Raw genomic sequence first — 19,025 nt, forward strand, 5'->3', positions numbered from 1 at the left:
TCAGGTTTGTTTTTAATTTTGGACTGTAGCTTTTTCTTAGCCATTTCCTGCATTTGTAAGTTTAGATTTTCATCATTTTTATTCATGTATAAATAAATAATTTACTATTATGCTAAAATTGTTAACGTTTCTCTCAGAACACAGGCCTCTGAAATTAGAATTATACCCATAAATGGTGAGAACTTAAGAGATTATGTTGGGGAATGAAATAACTATAATATACTGAGGGCTGTGTCGTTTGAAAAACATTTGGTTCTAGCCCTTCGTGTTGTATATAAGTAAGAATGAGAGGAATAAAGATTACTTTATTCCTTTTATAGTAGCTGAAAGGGGAAATATTTGAAAGACTTGTTTAAAATAGTTTGTGGGCAAAAGGAAGCAGTAATGGAAACTCATACACACACAAACAGTAATACCAAACTGAGGCTGATTAACTAAATAGGAATCTGTTGAAGATGAAAAATCCAAATTAATCAAAATCCAAATTAAATTTTAAAATGTCACCTAACAAAGGGTTTTTAATGCGGAATGAATTTAATGGTTTAAACCTGTTTAAAGCTCTAGGTATATAGCTTGTTGTTCTAACCATTCCTGCTGACTTACTCTTAGATTAATGTGTCACAGATAAAGCAGGAAAATAATTAAGCTGAATGACATTTATGTAGTGATGCAAGATCATTCAGTTCAGTCGCTCAGTCGTGTCCAACTCTTTGGAACCCCATAAATCGCAGCACGCAGGCCTCCCTGTCCATCACCAACTTCCACAGTCCACTCAAACCCATGTCCATTGAGTCGATGATGCCATCCAACCATTTCATCCTCTTCATCCCCTTCTCCTGCCCTCAATCTTTCCCAGCATCAGGGTCTTTTCCAGTAAGTCAGCTCTTCGCATCAGGTGGCCAAAGTAATGGAGTTTCAGCTTCAATAGCAGTCCTACCAATGAACACCCAGGACTGATCTCCTTTAGGATGGACTAGTTGATCTCTTTGCAGTCCAAGGGACTCTCAAGAGTCTTCTCCAACACCACAGTTCAAAAGCATCAATTCTTCAGCGCTCAGCTTTTTTTATAGTCCAACTCTTACATCCATACATGACCACTGGAAAAACCAGAGCCTTGACTAGATGGACCTTTGTTGACAAAGTAATGTCTCTGCTTTTTAATATGCTGTCTAGGTTGGTCGTAACTTTCCCTCCAAGGAGTAAGCATCTTTTAATTTCATGGCTGCAATCACCATCTGCAGTGATTTTGGAGCCCAGAAAAATAAAGTCAGCCACTGTTTCCCCATCTATTTGCCATGAAGTGATGGGACCAGATGCCATGATCTTCGTTTTCTGAATGTTGAGCTTTAAGCCAACTTTCACTCTCCTCTTCCACTTTCATCAAGAGGCTTTTTAGTTCCTCTTCACTTTCTGCCATAAGGGTGGTGTCATCTGCATATTTGAGGTTATTGATATTTCTCCCAGCAATCTTGATTCCAGCTTGTGCTTCCTCCAGTCCAGCGTTTCTCATGATGTACTCTGCATATAAGTTAAATAAGCAGGGTGACAATATACAGCCTTGACGTACTCCTTTTCCTATTTGGAGCTAGTCGGTTGTTCCATGTCCAGTTCTAACTGTTGCTTCCTGAGCTGCATACAGGTTTCTCAAGAGGCAGTTCAGGTGGTCTGGTATTCCCATCTCTTTCAGAATTTCCCACAGTTTATTGTGATCCACACAGTCAAAGGCTTTGGCATAGTCAATAAAGCAGAAATAGATGTTTTTCTGGAACTCTCTTGCTTTTTCCATGATCCAGCGGATGTTGGCAGTTTGATCTCTGGTTCCTCTGCCTTTTCTAAAACCAGCTTGAACATCTGGAAGTTCATGGTTCACGTATTGCTGAAGCCCCTCTTGGAGAATTTTAAGCATTACTTTACTAGTGTGTGAGATAAGTGCAATTGTGCGGTAGTTTGAACATTCTTTGGCATTGCCTTTCTTTGGGATTGGAATGAAAACAGACCTTTTCCAGTCCTGTGGCCACTGCTGAGTTTTCCAAATTTGCTGACATATTGAGTGCAGCACTATCACAGCATCATCTTTTAGGATTTGAAATAGCTCTGGAATTTCAACTGGAATTCCATCACCTCCACTAGCTTTGTTTGTAGTGATGCTTCTCAGGCCCACTTGACTTCACATTCCAGGATGTCTGGTCTAGGTGAGTGATCACACCATCATGATTATATGGGCTGTGAAGATCTTTTTTGTACAGTTCTTCTGTGTATTCTTTCCGCCTCTTCTTAATATCTTCTGCTTCTGTTAGGGCCATACCATTTCTGTCCTTTATTGAGCCCATCTTTACATGAAATGTTCCCTTGGTATCTCTAATTTTCTTGAAGAGATCCCTAATCTTTCCCATTCTGTTGTTTTCCTCTATTTCTTTGCATTGATCGCTGAGGAAGGCTTTCTTGTCTCTCCTTACTATTCTTTGGAACTCTGCTTACAGATGCTTATATCTTTCCTTTTCTCCTTTGCTTTTTGCTTCCCTTTTCACAGCTATTTGTAAGGCCTCCTCAGACAGCCATTTTGCTTTTTTGCATTTCTTTTCCGTGGGGATGGTCTTGATCCCTGTCTCCTGTACAATGTCACAAACCTCTGTCCATAGTTCTTCAGGCACTCTGTCTATCAGATCGAATCCTTTAAATCTATTTCTCACTTCCAGTGTATAGTCATAAGGGATTTGATTTAGGTCATACCTGAATGGTCTAGTAGTTTTCTCTACTTTCTTCAATTTAAATCTGAATTTGGCACTGTGGAGTTCATGATCTGAACTACAGTCAGCTCCTGGTTTTGTTTTTGCTGACTGTATAGAGCTTCTTCATCTTTGGCTGCAAAGAATATAATCAGTCTGATTTCGGTGTTGACCATCTGATGATTCCACGTGTAGAGTCTTCTGTTGTTGGAATGCAAAAGTAGGACGTCAAGAAACACCTGTAGTAACAGGCAAATTTGCCCTTGGAATACAGAACAGCAAAGGCTAATAGAGTTCAGCCAAGAGAACGCATTGGCCATAGCAAGATCATTAGGTGAAATAAAATTACTGAAGTATAGATTAGATTGGGTATTTCAATAGAATCAGGAAAAGCCTGATGGCTTTTTCCCCAGAGAATATAATTACTGTTTGAAATTTAAGCCAGCACTAAAATATTATCCAAATTATTTTATGTTGAAAGTGTTGTAACATACCACCTACTCTAGTAGATAAAAAATCAAGGATGACATCCCTGTTTTGTTCCTTATATTTCTTTGGTAATGTATTTTTGCTCAAAGAAACATTATATATTGAGAACAAAATGTTTTTTAATACATATAATAATTTTAGAAAAAATGCATATTTGTGAAGAGTCTCAGTTATGAAGAAACAAATTGTAATTCATAAAGATTTTAGTACTTTTGAACTATCTCAACCATCTGGCTTTTAAAAAGAAAGCTAAGATAATATAGAACTAGATTGGTAGAAATAAATTAATAAGCTTAAATAAGTATAAGGTTGGCATGTTTAGCAGTGCTTCAGCTCTTAAGCTATTAGCATAGCATACTCTTTGTTTCCTAGGAGATTGTTGCCCAAGTGATATGGCAAGGCTATTAAGACTTTTAAAAACCTTTCTTTAATTTTTATGCCAAATAGTGGTTTGCCTTTCTGTGGCATTTGACCGAACACACTGGCAGGGTTGTTTCTCTCTCTTTTTGTCTTTCTCTCCCTCTCTTGCTTTTTTTTTTTTTTTTTTTTTTACGATTTATGTATTTGGCTGTGTGGGGTCTTAATTGTGGCACACAGACCTTTGTCACCTCATGCAGGACCTTTCACAGAGGCCTGTGGGCTCTCATTGTGATGCACGGGCTTCGTTACTCCGCAGTATATGGGACCTCGTTGCCCAGTCAGGGGTCATACCCACATCCCCTGTATTGCAAGGTGGATTCTTAACCACCGCACTAGCAGCAAAGTCCCTCTCTCTTTTTTTGATAAAGGAGCTTCCCTGTGATCTGGTGTTCTGCTTATAGTTTTATCCTATTATTTGACACACCGCTTCCTTATTTTTCAAAATGACTTTGACTTATCAGTGGCAACATTTCACAGACCTTGACTGTGTGGATTAAGGCACACATTACTGATGTGGGATGGGAAGATCAACACGTTTTATGTCAGATACCTCAATTGTAGTTTTTTTTAACATTGCTTTGTATGCAGTTTATACACATTCACTCAGAGGGTAAGTTAGACATTCAAGTTATTAGTTGAAACAAACAAATTCCTGTTCTCTGAGTAAATATACACGTTATTAGGTGTTTTAAACAGTATTTTCTAACTACATAATTTGTTATTAAAGGATTGCTGTAGATGTTATTACATAATTATAAGGCATGCCATATTCTAACACCATCCCTCACATGTGATACATTCATTATTTCCTAATCTCAATCTTCATTCCTCTTTTTCTCTGCTTTTAAAAAAAAAAATCAAAGTGATATTATTTAGTTCAGATTATGTATGAGTTAACTGTTCAAACATTTACTCTGAGGGAGAACCCAAGGTGGTTGTGTATTACAAAAGCACTAAACCAAGCTTATATCAAATTAGTGAAAATTAGTATATTAACTGAGGCATCTGTTGCTTTTTAGACAATGAAATTATTTAAGTGTGATGGTCTACTTCTGTTCTACTTCTGTGAGAGAGTACATTCGGAGCTGTCAGGAAAACCTTTTATGAGTTTGTGCCTGTGCTGTCCAGTAGGATAATCACTGTCCACATGTGCCTGTTGAGTACTCGGAAGGTGGCAGTGGTGCTAAGGAACTAAAGTTTTAATTTATCTGCTTTGAATTAATTTAAATTACACATGCAGCTGGTAGCTATTCTATGGGAAAGATTAGAATATAGATCAGTTGGAGTTCAGTTCAGTTCAGTCGCTCAGTCGTGTCCGGCTCTTTGCGACCCCATAAATCGCAGCACGCCAGGCCTCCCTGTCCGTCACCAGCTCCCAGAGTTTACTCAAACTCATGTCCATCGAGTCGGTGATGCCATCCAGCCATCTCATCCTCTGTCATCCCCTTCTCCTCCTGTCCCCAGTTCAAGTATTCTCAAAGTCTCATTTTATCTTTATCCAACATTTCTCCTCTATTAAACTTTTTGATACAATTTGCTCACCAGTAAGAAAATGGAGTTTAAAAAGAAATATTCTTTCTTTTCACTGACTAACCCCTTATGTAAGTGCTAATAGACAATGTTCTATCCAAAAGGTGGTTTATAGGGGAGATGAATCAAAGGAGTGAGATGTTCCTAATTCAGAACGAGTGTTGCCAAGATAGTTGGGAGGTGACTGTCTTAGTAGAATTAGCTGTGTAGTATTTTGGACCAGAAATATTGCCTTTCTGTCTTGTCACTAAACTATTTAAAATGAGAGTGTGAATTATTTCTACTATATAACTGGTGGCTCAGACAGTAAAGAATCCACCTGTGATGCAGGAGACCCGAGTTCGATCCCTGGGTCAGAAAGATCCCATGAGAAGGGAATGCTACCCACTCCAGTATTCTTGCCTGGAGAATCCAAAGGACAGAGGCTACAGTCCATGGGATCACAAAGAGTCAGACACAATTGAGCGACTGACACTTTGTATTACCTATATATATACAATAAGAGAGGTTTCAGCTGGAGGAAAAGCCCTCCATACATTTCAAAGGCTTATAGAGAAAGATATTTTTTGCAGTATATTCAGGGGATCATTGTTCTATTGCTCTACGGCTACCAAGTTTCCAGTGCCCATAAAGGTTTTGACTAAATGGGTCAAAACTCTCTACTGTGAATTTCTATAATGGTTACAGAAGTAGTCTTTTTAGAATACCTGGTTTTTATAACAAACTTTGAAATCCAAACTAAGAGTGCAAAGGAGATTTTTTTTTCACAGCTTCCAGAAATAACTTTACAGGAAAAAAATTAAAGAACGAAGCATAATTTCTAAGATTTAAAGTGATTTATGTGAAGTTGGATTAGTTCAGAAATATCTAAGGTTATCAAGACAGTTACATCTATTAACCCTGTAGGTGATACAGGTTAACTGATTTTTAAAGATTACTTAGATCACTTTGGTTGCATCACTTACTTGGTAGAATATCAGCACAACCTTTTGCGAGTTAGCAGAAATACTTGATATTTCAATAATTAACAAGAGATTCAATATGGAGAGAATATGGGACAGTTTTGAATGTTGTCACCATTGAGGCCTAATTAACAAGAACCTTCACTGGAATACTGTGCTCAGCTTAGGGATGGTTGTTGTTGTGGAACCCAGTAAATGGAATGATTGTTGATTCTTTGTCTAGAACAGTTACTGGAGCAGCACCCTCGAGTGAAGACCATAAACATTGCATGAATCTTCTCTCTCTCTCCTTTCCTATTCTGTATTATTGTACAGGGCGATGTTGGGCTTGCTATGGGTAAACTGTATGGAAATGACTTCAGCCAAACTACCATCTCTCGTTTTGAAGCCTTGAACCTCAGCTTTAAGAACATGTGCAAATTAAAGCCACTTTTGGAGAAGTGGCTAAATGATGCAGGTGGGTAAATATATAAAAAATATATATATTTCCTTGTTGATCATTGAAATTTTATAGGAGGGATTGTTGTATAAATGGGGATTATATTTCTTATTACATTATTGATACTACAGAATCTTGAAGCTCACTAATCTTGAGAGGATCAACATAAATTATGACTACATAAATTAGGGAGCTAATTCATTTAAATAGTCTAGTAATTACAAGGTACATAATCAGCAATAGTTTTTAGCTTTGGAACATTTCTTATATTTGAGCCCAGAATGAGAGACAGTTGAAGGAAGTTGAAGAGGATAAGAAGGCCTATGTATTTAAATAAACTTGAAAAACAAGTTTATTGGTTCTTCCTCCATGGATTATTATAAATTTGTTCCTGATAGTATTTCTGCTTTGTTATTAAAAGTGATCACGGAGGGAGGAGGGTTCGGGATGGGGAACACATGTATACCTGTGGCGGATTCATTTTGATATTTGGCAAAACTAATACAATTATGTAAAGTTTAAAAATAAAATAAAAGTAGAAAAAAAAAAAGTGATCACACATTGGTATGTATATACAATGGACTATTACTCAACCATAAAAAAGAATGAAATATTACCATTTACAACAACATGGATGGACCTAGAGAATATTATATTTAGTAAATAAGCCAAACAAAGACAACTACTGTATGATACCACTTATATGTGGAATCCAAAAAATAATACAAATGAATCTGTATTCATTTAGAAACAGAAACACAGACATAGAAAAAAAAAAAAACTTATAGTTACCAAAAATGGGAGAGGGAGGGAGGGACGTATTAGGAGTATGAGTTTAATAAATACAAAAAATACAAATTACTACTATACATAGATAAGCAACAAAGACCTGCTGTATCATACAGAGAATTATATTCAACATCTTGTAATACTCTGTAGTGAAATACAATCTGAGAATCACTTTGCTATATCCCTGAAACCAACAAAATATTGTAAATCCATTATACTTTGATTTTTTTTAAATGACCACCTTTTTATACATTAAAAAAATTGAGCTATTAATTTTAACGTACATGCTTTGTGCTGCGGTTTCCCTTTGGAGGTTTTGACTTTTGAGTCACAGAATCATAAACTGTGAGAGCTGTAAGGAATCATAGAGATCCCCTAAACTGTGGTTCTCACTGTAGATGTGAACAAAATTCAGGTCTTTCGCAAAGACAAACCTGTAACTCCCAGCTTTGAACAGTCTGATTTCGTTGTTCTACATACGGCCTCAGCATCTGTAATCTTACTGAGTCCCACAGGTGAGAGAACCTGTGGTCTGTTCCCTTCGTAGAACACAGAGTGGAAAGAAACTCAGAGATGTCTCTGACATGCTCAGGGTCATTAAACTATTAAATGACCGAATCTTGTTTAAACTTTAATTAGTTTAAAAGTGTTTCATTGTTTGGTTTGAGGGGAAGGAGAGGAATACCAGTGAAATAAAATGAGAGGTCATTTGCAAGATAAACATTTAACAGTCAATAATTTCCAGGTTTTCTTCCTTTCATCCTTAGAGTTAATAAATAAAAGAGCAAGCAAAACCAAAACAGGAGAACAGAACTCTCATAAAAGCAGAAGAGGTAGAGCTTAGAGTAAAGAGAGGAGTAGTAGACTGCCTTGTCAGAAACAAATCAAAGACTAGCAGTGACAATATAATGAACCATCCTGGGACAGAGAATGCCAGTAAGAGCAGTGGAAAGATCCATGGTAGTGAACATATTTTAATATAAGTTATAATAACCTTTCATACTTGCTTTTAGCCTAAAGTATTTTGGTTGATTGTTATTGTTAATATGTATATTATGTGCATGAATCATACTCAGCTAATTTGATTTATGTGTTTTCTTCTTTCTTACAGAGAACCTCTCATCTGATTCAGCTCTCTCCAGCCCAAGTGCCCTGAATTCTCCAGGGATGGGGATTGAGGGCTTGAACCGTAGGAGGAAGAAACGCACCAGCATAGAGACCAACATTCGTGTGGCCTTAGAGAAGAGTTTCTTGGAGGTTGGTGAGGTTTTAACTTTTCATATACATGGGATTGTCTGTGTAATACTAACGTTATGTACAGGGGAAACACAAGTAGTTTGGTTTGGCTAAATTCTAGTGTTTGGAACCAGAACTCTTGGCTTCCTCACATTGTCCAAATGAGATTATGTGTATGAAGTACTGGAAAAATTCTTAAATTCCCACTAATAAATAAGGCATTTGTTTCATTCATGATTAATTTTCCTTAAAAAAAAAAAAAAAATATATATATAAGAATAACATTCTAAGTTAATATGACTACATTTAGTAAATGCTTATTAGAATATAGAAGTTTTTTGTTAGAAGTGGAGTAATATGGCCCTGTATAGCCCAACTTCATTCTCTTGTTTCTCCTCCCGTTTGCTTATTCATTTAATGACATGGTTATGCCTGTAGTTCAGAAAGTTTTTCCAACAGATGATTTTATTATTTTCCCCTTCAGAATCAAAAGCCTACCTCGGAAGAAATCACCATGATTGCTGATCAACTTAACATGGAAAAGGAGGTAATACGTGTTTGGTTTTGTAACCGCCGCCAGAAGGAAAAAAGAATCAACCCCCCCAGCAGTGGTGGGACCAGCAGCTCGCCTATCAAAGCAGTTTTCCCCAGCCCAGCCTCACTGGTAAGGATGGGATGCAAGGGCACGTGCTCGAGGGCTAATGTTTACATTATGAGTGACCTATCAAATGAATTTATATCATTATAGGAATCTATTATATATATTCATGTTGAATAAAGGTATATAAATTTATATTTTAAATGTTACCAAAGTAATGAAATCTCTTGTTGTTAACCCAAGAACTTAACTGATCTTTTTTTTTAAACAGTTTTAATCCTTTCCTATTTCATTGCAGTTTCATTATTCTCTTCTCTGCTATGGTTTCTTAGGTTACTCTATAACTGGGAGTCAGTTTGCAGCTAATATCAGTTATCTAAAAAATCTTTAGTTGCTCTTTATTCATTTTGGGTTCTAAGGCTCAATTTATTAAACTTTTACTTAGATGATTAAGTGATACAATACAATACAATAAATTCCCAGATAACCTTTAGCTCTGAGTTCGTATTGATGTGGCCCTTTTATTTATAACCTTATTGAGTAACCACTGCCGTTAACATTAAAATAGTATTCCTAGACTGAAGGGACATATAGTTGTCATGTGACTCACTTGATCTTTAGAACAATTGTGAATGTGATGCCATGTTTCCAACCAGGATTCCAAAGATGGGAATATTGTTGAGTTTGCATTTCTGATACTTTCTTGTTAATTTATTTCTAATTTAATATTACTCCATGCCAAGGAGACTTTTCAAACTAAAGTAATCATTAATAGCACTTCCTAGTTTAAGTGAAAGCTTTGATTGTTAACTGGTAAGACTTTAATCATAAAGTTCATGAGATAGTAGTTATGAAAATGATAGTATTAGGTAATTTTGTTTTATGTACATGACTTTTGTGTTTTCAATTTATTGGTACTAGAAGGAGGAAGGGAGGAAGGATAGAAGGAAGGCAATATTTGCTACTTTAGTGTATCAATATGTAATTTCAAAAAAAGAAACTGTCCATTTTAAGAAATTTGTTTTATATTCTTTCCATAATGAGATTTCATTAAAAACAAAATCAAGACAGTCTTGCCCCCACATAGCTGAAAATAGAAGTAATGTACAAGAACTCCAAATTCTATGATCCCCTTGAATAGTTTTCTTGTTTAGATCACTGATAATGGTGTAGTATTTTTTAATGCTTTAGAGTATATCTTATTCAACATAATTGAAATATGGGAGTTTTTAAGTTAATTTCTCATTAAAACTTGGACAAAGCCGTTTGTAATATTAGTGAAAAACCATCTAGTAAAAGCAGCCTTTCAACATAAGCCAGTTTTCTCAATTCCAAGGTCAGAGAGTAATTAATAAAATCATTTCATTTTGGACAGTTTAATTTTATTCTGTTGTATCTGGAATTTTTAAAATGTTTGTAGGAAAAATAAATCTACAGTATGGACTTAAAATTTTTAAATTTTGGTTTTTAAATGCTTTTGCATGTTTTCACTTCCGGCCTCTAGGTGGCAACCACACCAAGCCTTGTGACAAGCAGTGCAGCAACTACCCTCACGGTCAATCCAGTCCTTCCTTTAACCAGCGCTGCGGTAACTAATCTCTCTGTTACAGGTAAGCAGCAAGCAGGCTGTGCAGCTGTTAGGCAAATAGGAGGCCCATGATAAGTTTCTGTGAGAATCTGCCATTAAATTGTAAACTAAGGATTTAACTAAAAATATATATTGCTTTTTTTAAAAAAAAGTTGTATGTCAAAACCTGAACTCCTAAAAAAGTATCAGGCATAATACGTTTTTCCAGAAAGAATGCTTTCACATAAAGATTTTATCTTTTTTTCTTTCCCACATTACTTTGTCTTTTACATTGCTCCTCAGCGTTACCTTTTTTTTTTTGGCCGTGCCACGCAGCAGGATCTTAGTTTCCCATCTAGGGATTGAACCTGCAGTGGAAGCGCCAAGTCTTAACCACTGGGCCACCAGGGAAGGCCCAGAGTTACTTTTTTTCCAATTAACTTCTCCTCCCCTTAAAAATGCTTAATAGCTTCAGCTTTTTGCATTCAGGAAAACATCCAAATTCACCATGAATTTATAAACCATTTACTGTCTGGACCTTATCTTCCACTCATCTTTTCTCGATCCTATCCTCAAAACACAGGAAAAGATCCTCTGTACCTTTTGTAAACATCCCCACAGTGTAAAATGTCCATCCCAGCCTTCACTTCTTTCTGTTAGTGATGAAACTACTCCAGCTTAAATATCATTTCTTCTTGGATATATATTGTTTAGCTTCTCCAGGAAATTATTTCCACCTGCCTATATTATAAACAATTTTTATACTTCTTTCTTTTCCAGTAGACTTTGTACATCTCAGAAGGTCTGTCATTTTTGAAATGTCAGTGCCTAGCTTAGTGTTGGACACATTCATGGTAAAAATGAATAAATATTTTCTGTTTAAATGGCACATTTTCCAGATACATCTAAAATAAATTAGTATTGTCATCAGAATTTTTTTAGTGATACATATTGCAGAAGACATTCTCTAATTATTCACCAGGTTGATATATATGCTAGTAACCACTGGATAGATTTATGATCTTTCATAATCAAGCTTAAATTTAACCTGGAGTTGGGAAATTTGATTTTTTTTTCCACTCATATTTTAAGTGACAAAATTGGATTAAATGGTTTTATGTAGTTATTAAATTTCTAAGTTAGAAAATTTCATAATATTGTTAATTCAGAGCAGTACCTTTGCTAACTTTTGGGCCTTTGACCTCTTTGAAAATTTGGTGAAAGCTATAAACTTTTCCTCTCACAAAATAGACATACTCAGTTTTTAGTAAAATACAAGGAGGTTTATAAATGACAAACCTCATCAGCTCTCACCTTACTAAGGCTTGCCATTTCTGGATGTCTTAGAGGTAAATTAAAAGCTTCTGTTCCAGAGTGTATACTATTCAGCACCTTAGCTTCATATGCAAACTGTTGTGATTGGTTGCTGTTGTGATGGTCACCAGGAACATGGAATTCCTGCCTCTGCGGCGGTTACTGTCTGCCCTAACTGCATTAACTGGTAAATTGTGTAGTTTACCTTCCAAACAAATTATAAGTCATATGACATTAGGTTTAAAGATACCTCTCTATTGTTAAAAAAAAAAAATCATAATAGTTCAGACATTAAGAACAAGTAGCTTTGCAGATTTCATAAAATGGCGCATTAAATGGCACAAACCTGAAGCAAAAGGTAATTTTAAGAAGATACACATACTCAAAACTAGCTGGAAATTAAAAAAATTTTGGTGATCTTAACTGACTAATCAAATTCTCTTAAACTCAATTACTTGGCCCATTTATGTACATTTAATTATGACAATTTTCTGAAATGTTAGTAACTTTTGGAGTGAAATTTTTCTTTAATCATTAAAATTTTTAACATGGGAAATTCAAATTGGAAAGACAAAGCCACTGTGAGTGCTGTTTTTATATCTTTTTTTATGTGTGCATAGATGTACAATTCTAATAGTATTTACAGTGTCTGCTGCTCTTTTTTTAAATTAATATCTTTTAACATCTTCCTCTGTTACTATAATCTTTACTTTTCTAGTTTTGATTTGCCTTAATATCAAATGATTGTACTGTAATTTCATAAACATTTCTATATGCTGACATCATGGTTAAGTTCTACAGAGGGAAGCCAACTTTCCCAGTCTGAGCCCTGCAAATATTAAACCCCAGGAGACTCCTCAAGGCTCTAAGCCACATAACCAGCCCTGCTTGTTCACTACGGTATTTCTCATGTCCAGCACACCACCTAGAGTGTAAGATGCCCAGTAATTATTAAATGCATGAAGTTTTCACTATTATGAATACTATAATGAACACCTTTGTGCATACAGCTTTTTCTTTAATTTTTTTAATATCATTTCAGAGGTATAGAAAAGTTAAAAGAATAGTCTCAAGAAATCCCAAATCTCTTCCTTACATTTTCCAAATATTAAAATTTTACCGTATTTGCTTCCTCTCTTCCTTTTCCCTGATCTGTGTGTTTCTCTTCCTGTGTTTGTGTATGTGGTTTTTTTCTGAACTGTTTTTAAGAGCAAATTACAGATATGCCCCCTTTACCCCTAACACTTAACTATATATTTTTTTAATAAGCAAGAAATTCTATATATAACCAGAGTAGTTATAGAACATCAGGTTATTAACATTGACTCAATTACTATTATCTAGTAAATAACTCACATTCAGATTTTGCCAGTTGAATCAGTAATGTTGCTTACAGCAAAAGAAAATCTAAGATCATGTATTGCATTCAGTTGCTGTGTCTTTTAGTTTCGTTTAATTTGGGACAATTTGAATCTTTGTGTTTTGTGGCATTGATATTTTTGAAGAGTATAGCTAGTTATTTTGTAGAATGTCCCTTAATTTGGGTTTACCTAAATGTTTTATCCGGAGAAGGCGATGGCACCCCACTCCAGTACTCTTGCCTGGAAAATCCCATGGACAGAGGAGCCTGGAAGGCTGCAGTCCATGGGGTCGCAAAGAGTCGGACACGACTGAGCGACTTCACTTTCTTTTCACTTTCATGCATTGGAGAAGGAAATGGCAACCCACTCCAGTGTTCTTGCCTGGAGAATCCCAGGGACGGGGGGGGGCCTCGTGGGCTGCCGTCTCGGGTCGCACAGAATCGGACACGACTGACACGACTTAGCAGCAGTAGCAAATGTTTTATCATGATTAGATTCAGATGATGTACTTGGGCCAGGAACCCCACAGAAGTGGTGTTGAGTCCGTTTTGTGCCTTATGCGGAGACGTGTGCTGTTGGTTAGTCCCAATGTTATTAACTTTGATAATTTCATTAAGGTGATATCTGCCAGATTTTTTCATTGTATAAGTTATTGTATATTGTTAATGTAGTAACATTCTAGAGTTATTTTACTCTTTACAGTTAGTATCTTATGAGGAGTTTGAGACTGCAAATATCCTGCTCCTCAAATGTTTATACACTAGTGTCCATTGATGATTTTTGCCTGAATCTATGTTATTCTGACTCTCATATAGTTTCATCATTTCTTTTACATTTATTAGTTGGCTTTCAACTCTAAGGATGAACTTTTCCTTTTCCCCTATTTATCTATCTTTATCAGTGTGGACTCAGAAATTCTTTCTGTATTCAATAGGTTACAATCACTTTTTATTTTAATATTCAGATTTTCCAGATTTAGCCAAAGGGAACTACTTCAAAGTGGCTTCTGTGCCCTTTTGATGTGTCCCTAGCATTCTTTGAGTACTTCCTGATTTTTTTGGCACACATGATGTTCAGCCTCATCTTAAAGTTTCTCTGCCTCTGGCCTACAATCAGCCTCCTTAAAATCCCCAAGTTCATACTGAGATCTCCAGTTCCAATCCAGTATCCTCTCGTTCATTCTTTTCTATCCTAATCTCTTTCCATATTTTAACTCCCTTCTCAGTGACAAGTAACCTGGCTCCCATTATCAACAATTACAAATTACTTAATTGCACAGTCCTATAGTGAAAAGAAAGGGATTTCAAAATTGCTAACCCATGCTTCTGAAAAGACCGACTTGTTCAGTTCAGTTTAGAGTTCTTGTCTTAAGCCTAAAGACATGATGTCCAAATACTGTGTTCAAAAGTTATCTGTGTTAGTTCTTCTTATATACCCTTCAGTGTATTTACGTTATTCATTTGAAATTCCATTTAGTTTATTTTTTGTTCATATTAAGTATTAGTGTTTTTCCTTCCATCCTTGTGATTTTTTTAAAGACTATGCGATATTAAGTTCTCCTTGGAAAAATGTCATTCCTTTCTATCATAATTCTCTGTATCCTTTCTATCCCATTCCCACTTGTGCCATTCCTGCATACTTAGGTGACCTTTTTTTGCTTAACAGACATTCTGAAAATCACTCCACATTAGTTCATGGAAATCTTCATTATCTTGTTTTATTGTTGTAGGATACTCCCTTATGTGGAGCTTCCTTGGTGGCTCAGAGGTTAAAGCATCTGCTGCAATGCGGGAGACCTGGGTTCAATCCCTGGGTCGGGAAGATCCCCTGGAGAAGGAAATGGCAACCCACTCCAGTATTCTTGCTCGGAGAATCCCATGGACGGAGGAGCCTGGTGGGCTGTAGTCCATGGGGTCACAGAGAGTCGGGCACTACTGAGAGACCTAACTTTCACTTTAACCAACTTTGACTCCATTATGTGGATATACTACATTTTATTTTAACTCCTTTCCTGTTGTATGGACATTGAATTTGTTTCCAGTATTTTTTAATTATTGACCATGCTGCAGGAGTAACCTTGTGGATAAATATTTTTGTACTGTTGGAAGTGTGTCTTGAGGGTAAATTTCAAAAAGTAGAATTGCTGAGTCAAAAAGTATCTATGTAGTTTTGTTGGATACTATCAAATTGCCTTCCAAAAGGAGTGTACTTATTTTCATTCCCACTAATAATACATGCGAAGAGTTGACTCATTGGAGAAGACCCTGATGCTGAAAGGGATTGGGGGCAGGAGGAGAAGGGGACAACAGAGGATGAGATGGCTGGATGGCATCACCGACTCGATGCACATGAGTTTGGGTGAACTCCGGGAGTTGGTGATGGACAGGGAGGCCTGGTGTGCTGCGATTCATGGGGTCGCAAAGAGTCAGACACGACTGAGCGACTGAACTGAACTGAACTGAATAATACATGAGAGGGCCAGCTTCCCCATAGCCTATGTACTTTTTAATTTTTGCCAGTCTGATATGTGATAAATTATCTCTCTCTCAGTGTACCTTTATTTTTTTTATTTTTGGCTGTGCTAGGTCTTCGTGGCTGTGCATGGGCTATCTCTAGTTGCGCTATATGGACTTCTCATTGCAGCAAGGCACAGGCTCTGGAGCGCACGGCTTCAGTAGTTGCCGCTTTGGGGCTCAGCAGTTGCAGTTCAAGGGTGCTGTACTGCGCAGGCTCAGTAGTTGTGGTACGAGGACTCGGTTGCCCCTGTGGCCTGTGGGATCTTCTTGGACCAGGGATAGCCCCCACATCCACCACATTGGCAGGTGGATTCTTAACTGCTGACCACTGGGGAAGTTCTCTCGGAGTACTTTAAATTTCAGTTTTTTAATCATGTAAAGTTGGACATCATTTCATATACTTAAGAGTCATTTTTCATCTTTTATAACAGTGACATTGGTTTTGTTTCACATCAGTTGATCAATATTGCACAGACTAGAAATTCCAGCTGAGGGAAGTGGTAAGAACAGACATTGTTGTCTTCTTTCCAACCATATTAGTTTTATGTTGGTGCATAACAATTACTAAAACTTAGTGGCCTAAATCAATACTCATTTACTATCCCACGTGTAGGTTGGAAGTTTAGGCATAGATTAGAGCTAAGTCCTCTGCTCAGGGATTTACCAGGCTGAAGTTAAGATGTTGGCTGGGGCTGTGACCTCATATGACGACCAAGATCTTCCAAGTTCATTAGTTTTCAGAATTCGATCCATATGGTTATAGGACTGAAGTCCCCCCACCCCGCCCTTTTTTTTTTTTTTTGCTGGCTGTCAGCTAGATCAGTCAAATCCCACAGGCTAACCCCAAGTCCTAGCTCCATGACCTTAAACATGGCAGCTTCTTCAAAAACAACATGAAAATCTCTATCCAGTCAGCTAATACAGAGAATCTTATAAATATAAGGTAATCAGTCCTCTCATCCTTGTCATATGATATTATCCAGTTAAAGGAATAGTTATTGCATCTCGCATCATATTCACAGATCTACGTGTACTTAAGAGATGGGGATTATACATCAGGATTTTGATGTCTTCTTTTAAAGAGTTTCTGAGTTGGTTTTGGCAGGCAGATAGATTACTACAGATTAGCTTGACCTTTTAAGACTTATTTTTTAAGCTTTACTAGATTGGCCTAAAGCAGCCTTCAGTAGTTTCAGCTGTGACCCTTCTGGGGTCTCTAATGAATGCCCAACTCAATAGTGTCTCCTCTCTGTGTAGTTAGACAAGGAGTATCTCCTTGTCTTGCATGAATTCCAAGGGTCATTCAGCTTATAGCCACCCCTGCTTAGACTCATAGCGTTTCCCTGTGCATGTGTAATTTTGTATTCAACTAAGGATTCTAGGAAACCCCGTTGTACATTTCTATGTAGTTTCTTCCTTTCCACTACTCTTTCCTGCAAACTCCAGCCATTTTGGCATCAGCCATAGTTTTCGTCTCCTTGAATCAGTGAAATTTCTGTGCTCTACTTAGTTTCCTCCCCAAGCACTTCCCAGGGACTTCCCCGGTGGCACAATGGTTAAGAATCCACCTGCCAGTGCAGAGCAACTAAACCCGTGTGCAGCAGCTACTGAGCCTGCATTCTGCAGCTCCTAAAGCCCTTGTGCCTAGAGCCTGTGCTCACAGCAAGAGAAACCACCACAATGAGAAGCCCACGCACCGCAACGAAGAGTAGCCCCCACTCACCACAGCTGGAGAAAACCTGTGCAAAGCAGTGAAGACCCAGTGCTGCCAGAAAGAAACAGATAGAAGTGCTCCCAAATAAAGGGCCCACATCATTTGTTTCTCTTTGTTCAGGGATCACAGCCCTGTGCTGCTTATCTTCTCATATTTAAAACATTTCTCATATGTTTCTCTCTTCTTATTATGCTATAAGGGTAAGTTTGCTATCATTACTCTTATTGTCAAAGGCAAAATATTAAATAAACAATCAGAATTTATAACTCTGACAGACAAAGTCTAAGGTGAGCCCCCACCACGGTGTCTGTCTTGTAGTGTTCATGCTTCTGTGACTCTGTCTTGTTAGCAGACTTACTTCAGAGACCCACCTCACCAGTCAGGTAACTGGGGGTGACCTCTAACTTTGAGGTTGACCTTCAGCCAACAGCCAGAAAGAAGCTGGGCATTTAGTCTAGAGTAGCAAGCAAATTCTGCCAAATGATTTTTTCCAACAACCCAGGTGAGCTTGGCAACATACTCTTTGCCAGTTATGCCAACAGAATGAACCAGTTTGGCTGGTACCTTTGTTGTGGCCTCGCAGAGGACCAGCTAGGCTGTGCTTGCACGCCTGACCCACAGAAACTGTGATAGTAAATGTGTGTTTTATGTTGCCAAGTTTGTAGTACTTTGTTAAATAGCAATAGAAAGTGAGCATGATAGCATTGGGATGGTTTAGTCACTCAATCTTTTCTGGCTATTTGCAACCCTATGGACTGTGTAGCCCACCAGGCACCTGTGTCCATGGGATTTCCCAGGTAAAAATACTGGAATGGGTTGCCATTTCCCTTTCCAAGGGATCTTCTCAACCCAGGGATCGAACCCACCTCTACTGCATTGCAGGTGGATTCTTTACAACTGAGCCAGCAGGGAAGCCCACAATAGTATTAAATTTGCATAAATATTGTTCAAGGCCAGACCATGATAGGGTAAAAAAAAAAAAAATGTAATCTTACAGCACTTAAACCCTGCTCCTTGAAAGAGAAGATTACAAGAGTCGGATGTCAAATGGATTTTGTTTTCTTCCTCTTGTCAGCTCAACGTCATGTCCTGTTTTAGTTTTATTCCTGTTTGGACCATAACTTTCTTATTATAGCCTCTTTTGCTCTGAAATTTTTATACAGCCTTTCTTTTTTTCTGTTGATGAAAGTAGCATATTCTTTCACTCATATTATTTATGAAAGTCATTCAATATCTTATAGTTTATCTAATACACTCTACTTTCTTTCTAAAGATTTTCTCCTTGGAGTCCTCATGATTGGTTAATTTAACTTCTTTTCATTGTGTTCCTGAGTTAAATTCAACATTTCTGGTAAACTTTTCTA

The 19,025-nt window shown here is 37.2% G+C and overlaps 1 protein-coding gene across 9 annotated transcripts in view; it reads left to right on the forward strand.

Annotated features, from left to right (window-relative positions):
* POU2F1 (POU class 2 homeobox 1) overlaps positions 1-19,025 on the forward strand; it is a 204,640-nt gene that overhangs the window by 169,047 nt on the left and 16,568 nt on the right. For all 9 annotated transcript variants that reach the window (XM_086393904.1, XM_086393905.1, XM_086393908.1 and 6 more), the window contains 4 exons: positions 6,443-6,584; positions 8,467-8,612; positions 9,076-9,255; positions 10,694-10,799. In XM_086393904.1, coding sequence (XP_086250030.1) covers positions 6,443-6,584; positions 8,467-8,612; positions 9,076-9,255; positions 10,694-10,799 — 574 coding nt within the window. The remainder of the gene's footprint in view (positions 1-6,442; positions 6,585-8,466; positions 8,613-9,075; positions 9,256-10,693; positions 10,800-19,025) is intronic.

Source organism: Bos grunniens, chromosome 3 (genome assembly GCF_055505025.1).
Source record: "Bos grunniens cultivar Pamir isolate PY7600 chromosome 3, Bosgru_T2T1.0, whole genome shotgun sequence".
In the NCBI taxonomy this organism is placed as follows: Eukaryota; Metazoa; Chordata; class Mammalia; order Artiodactyla; family Bovidae; genus Bos; species Bos grunniens.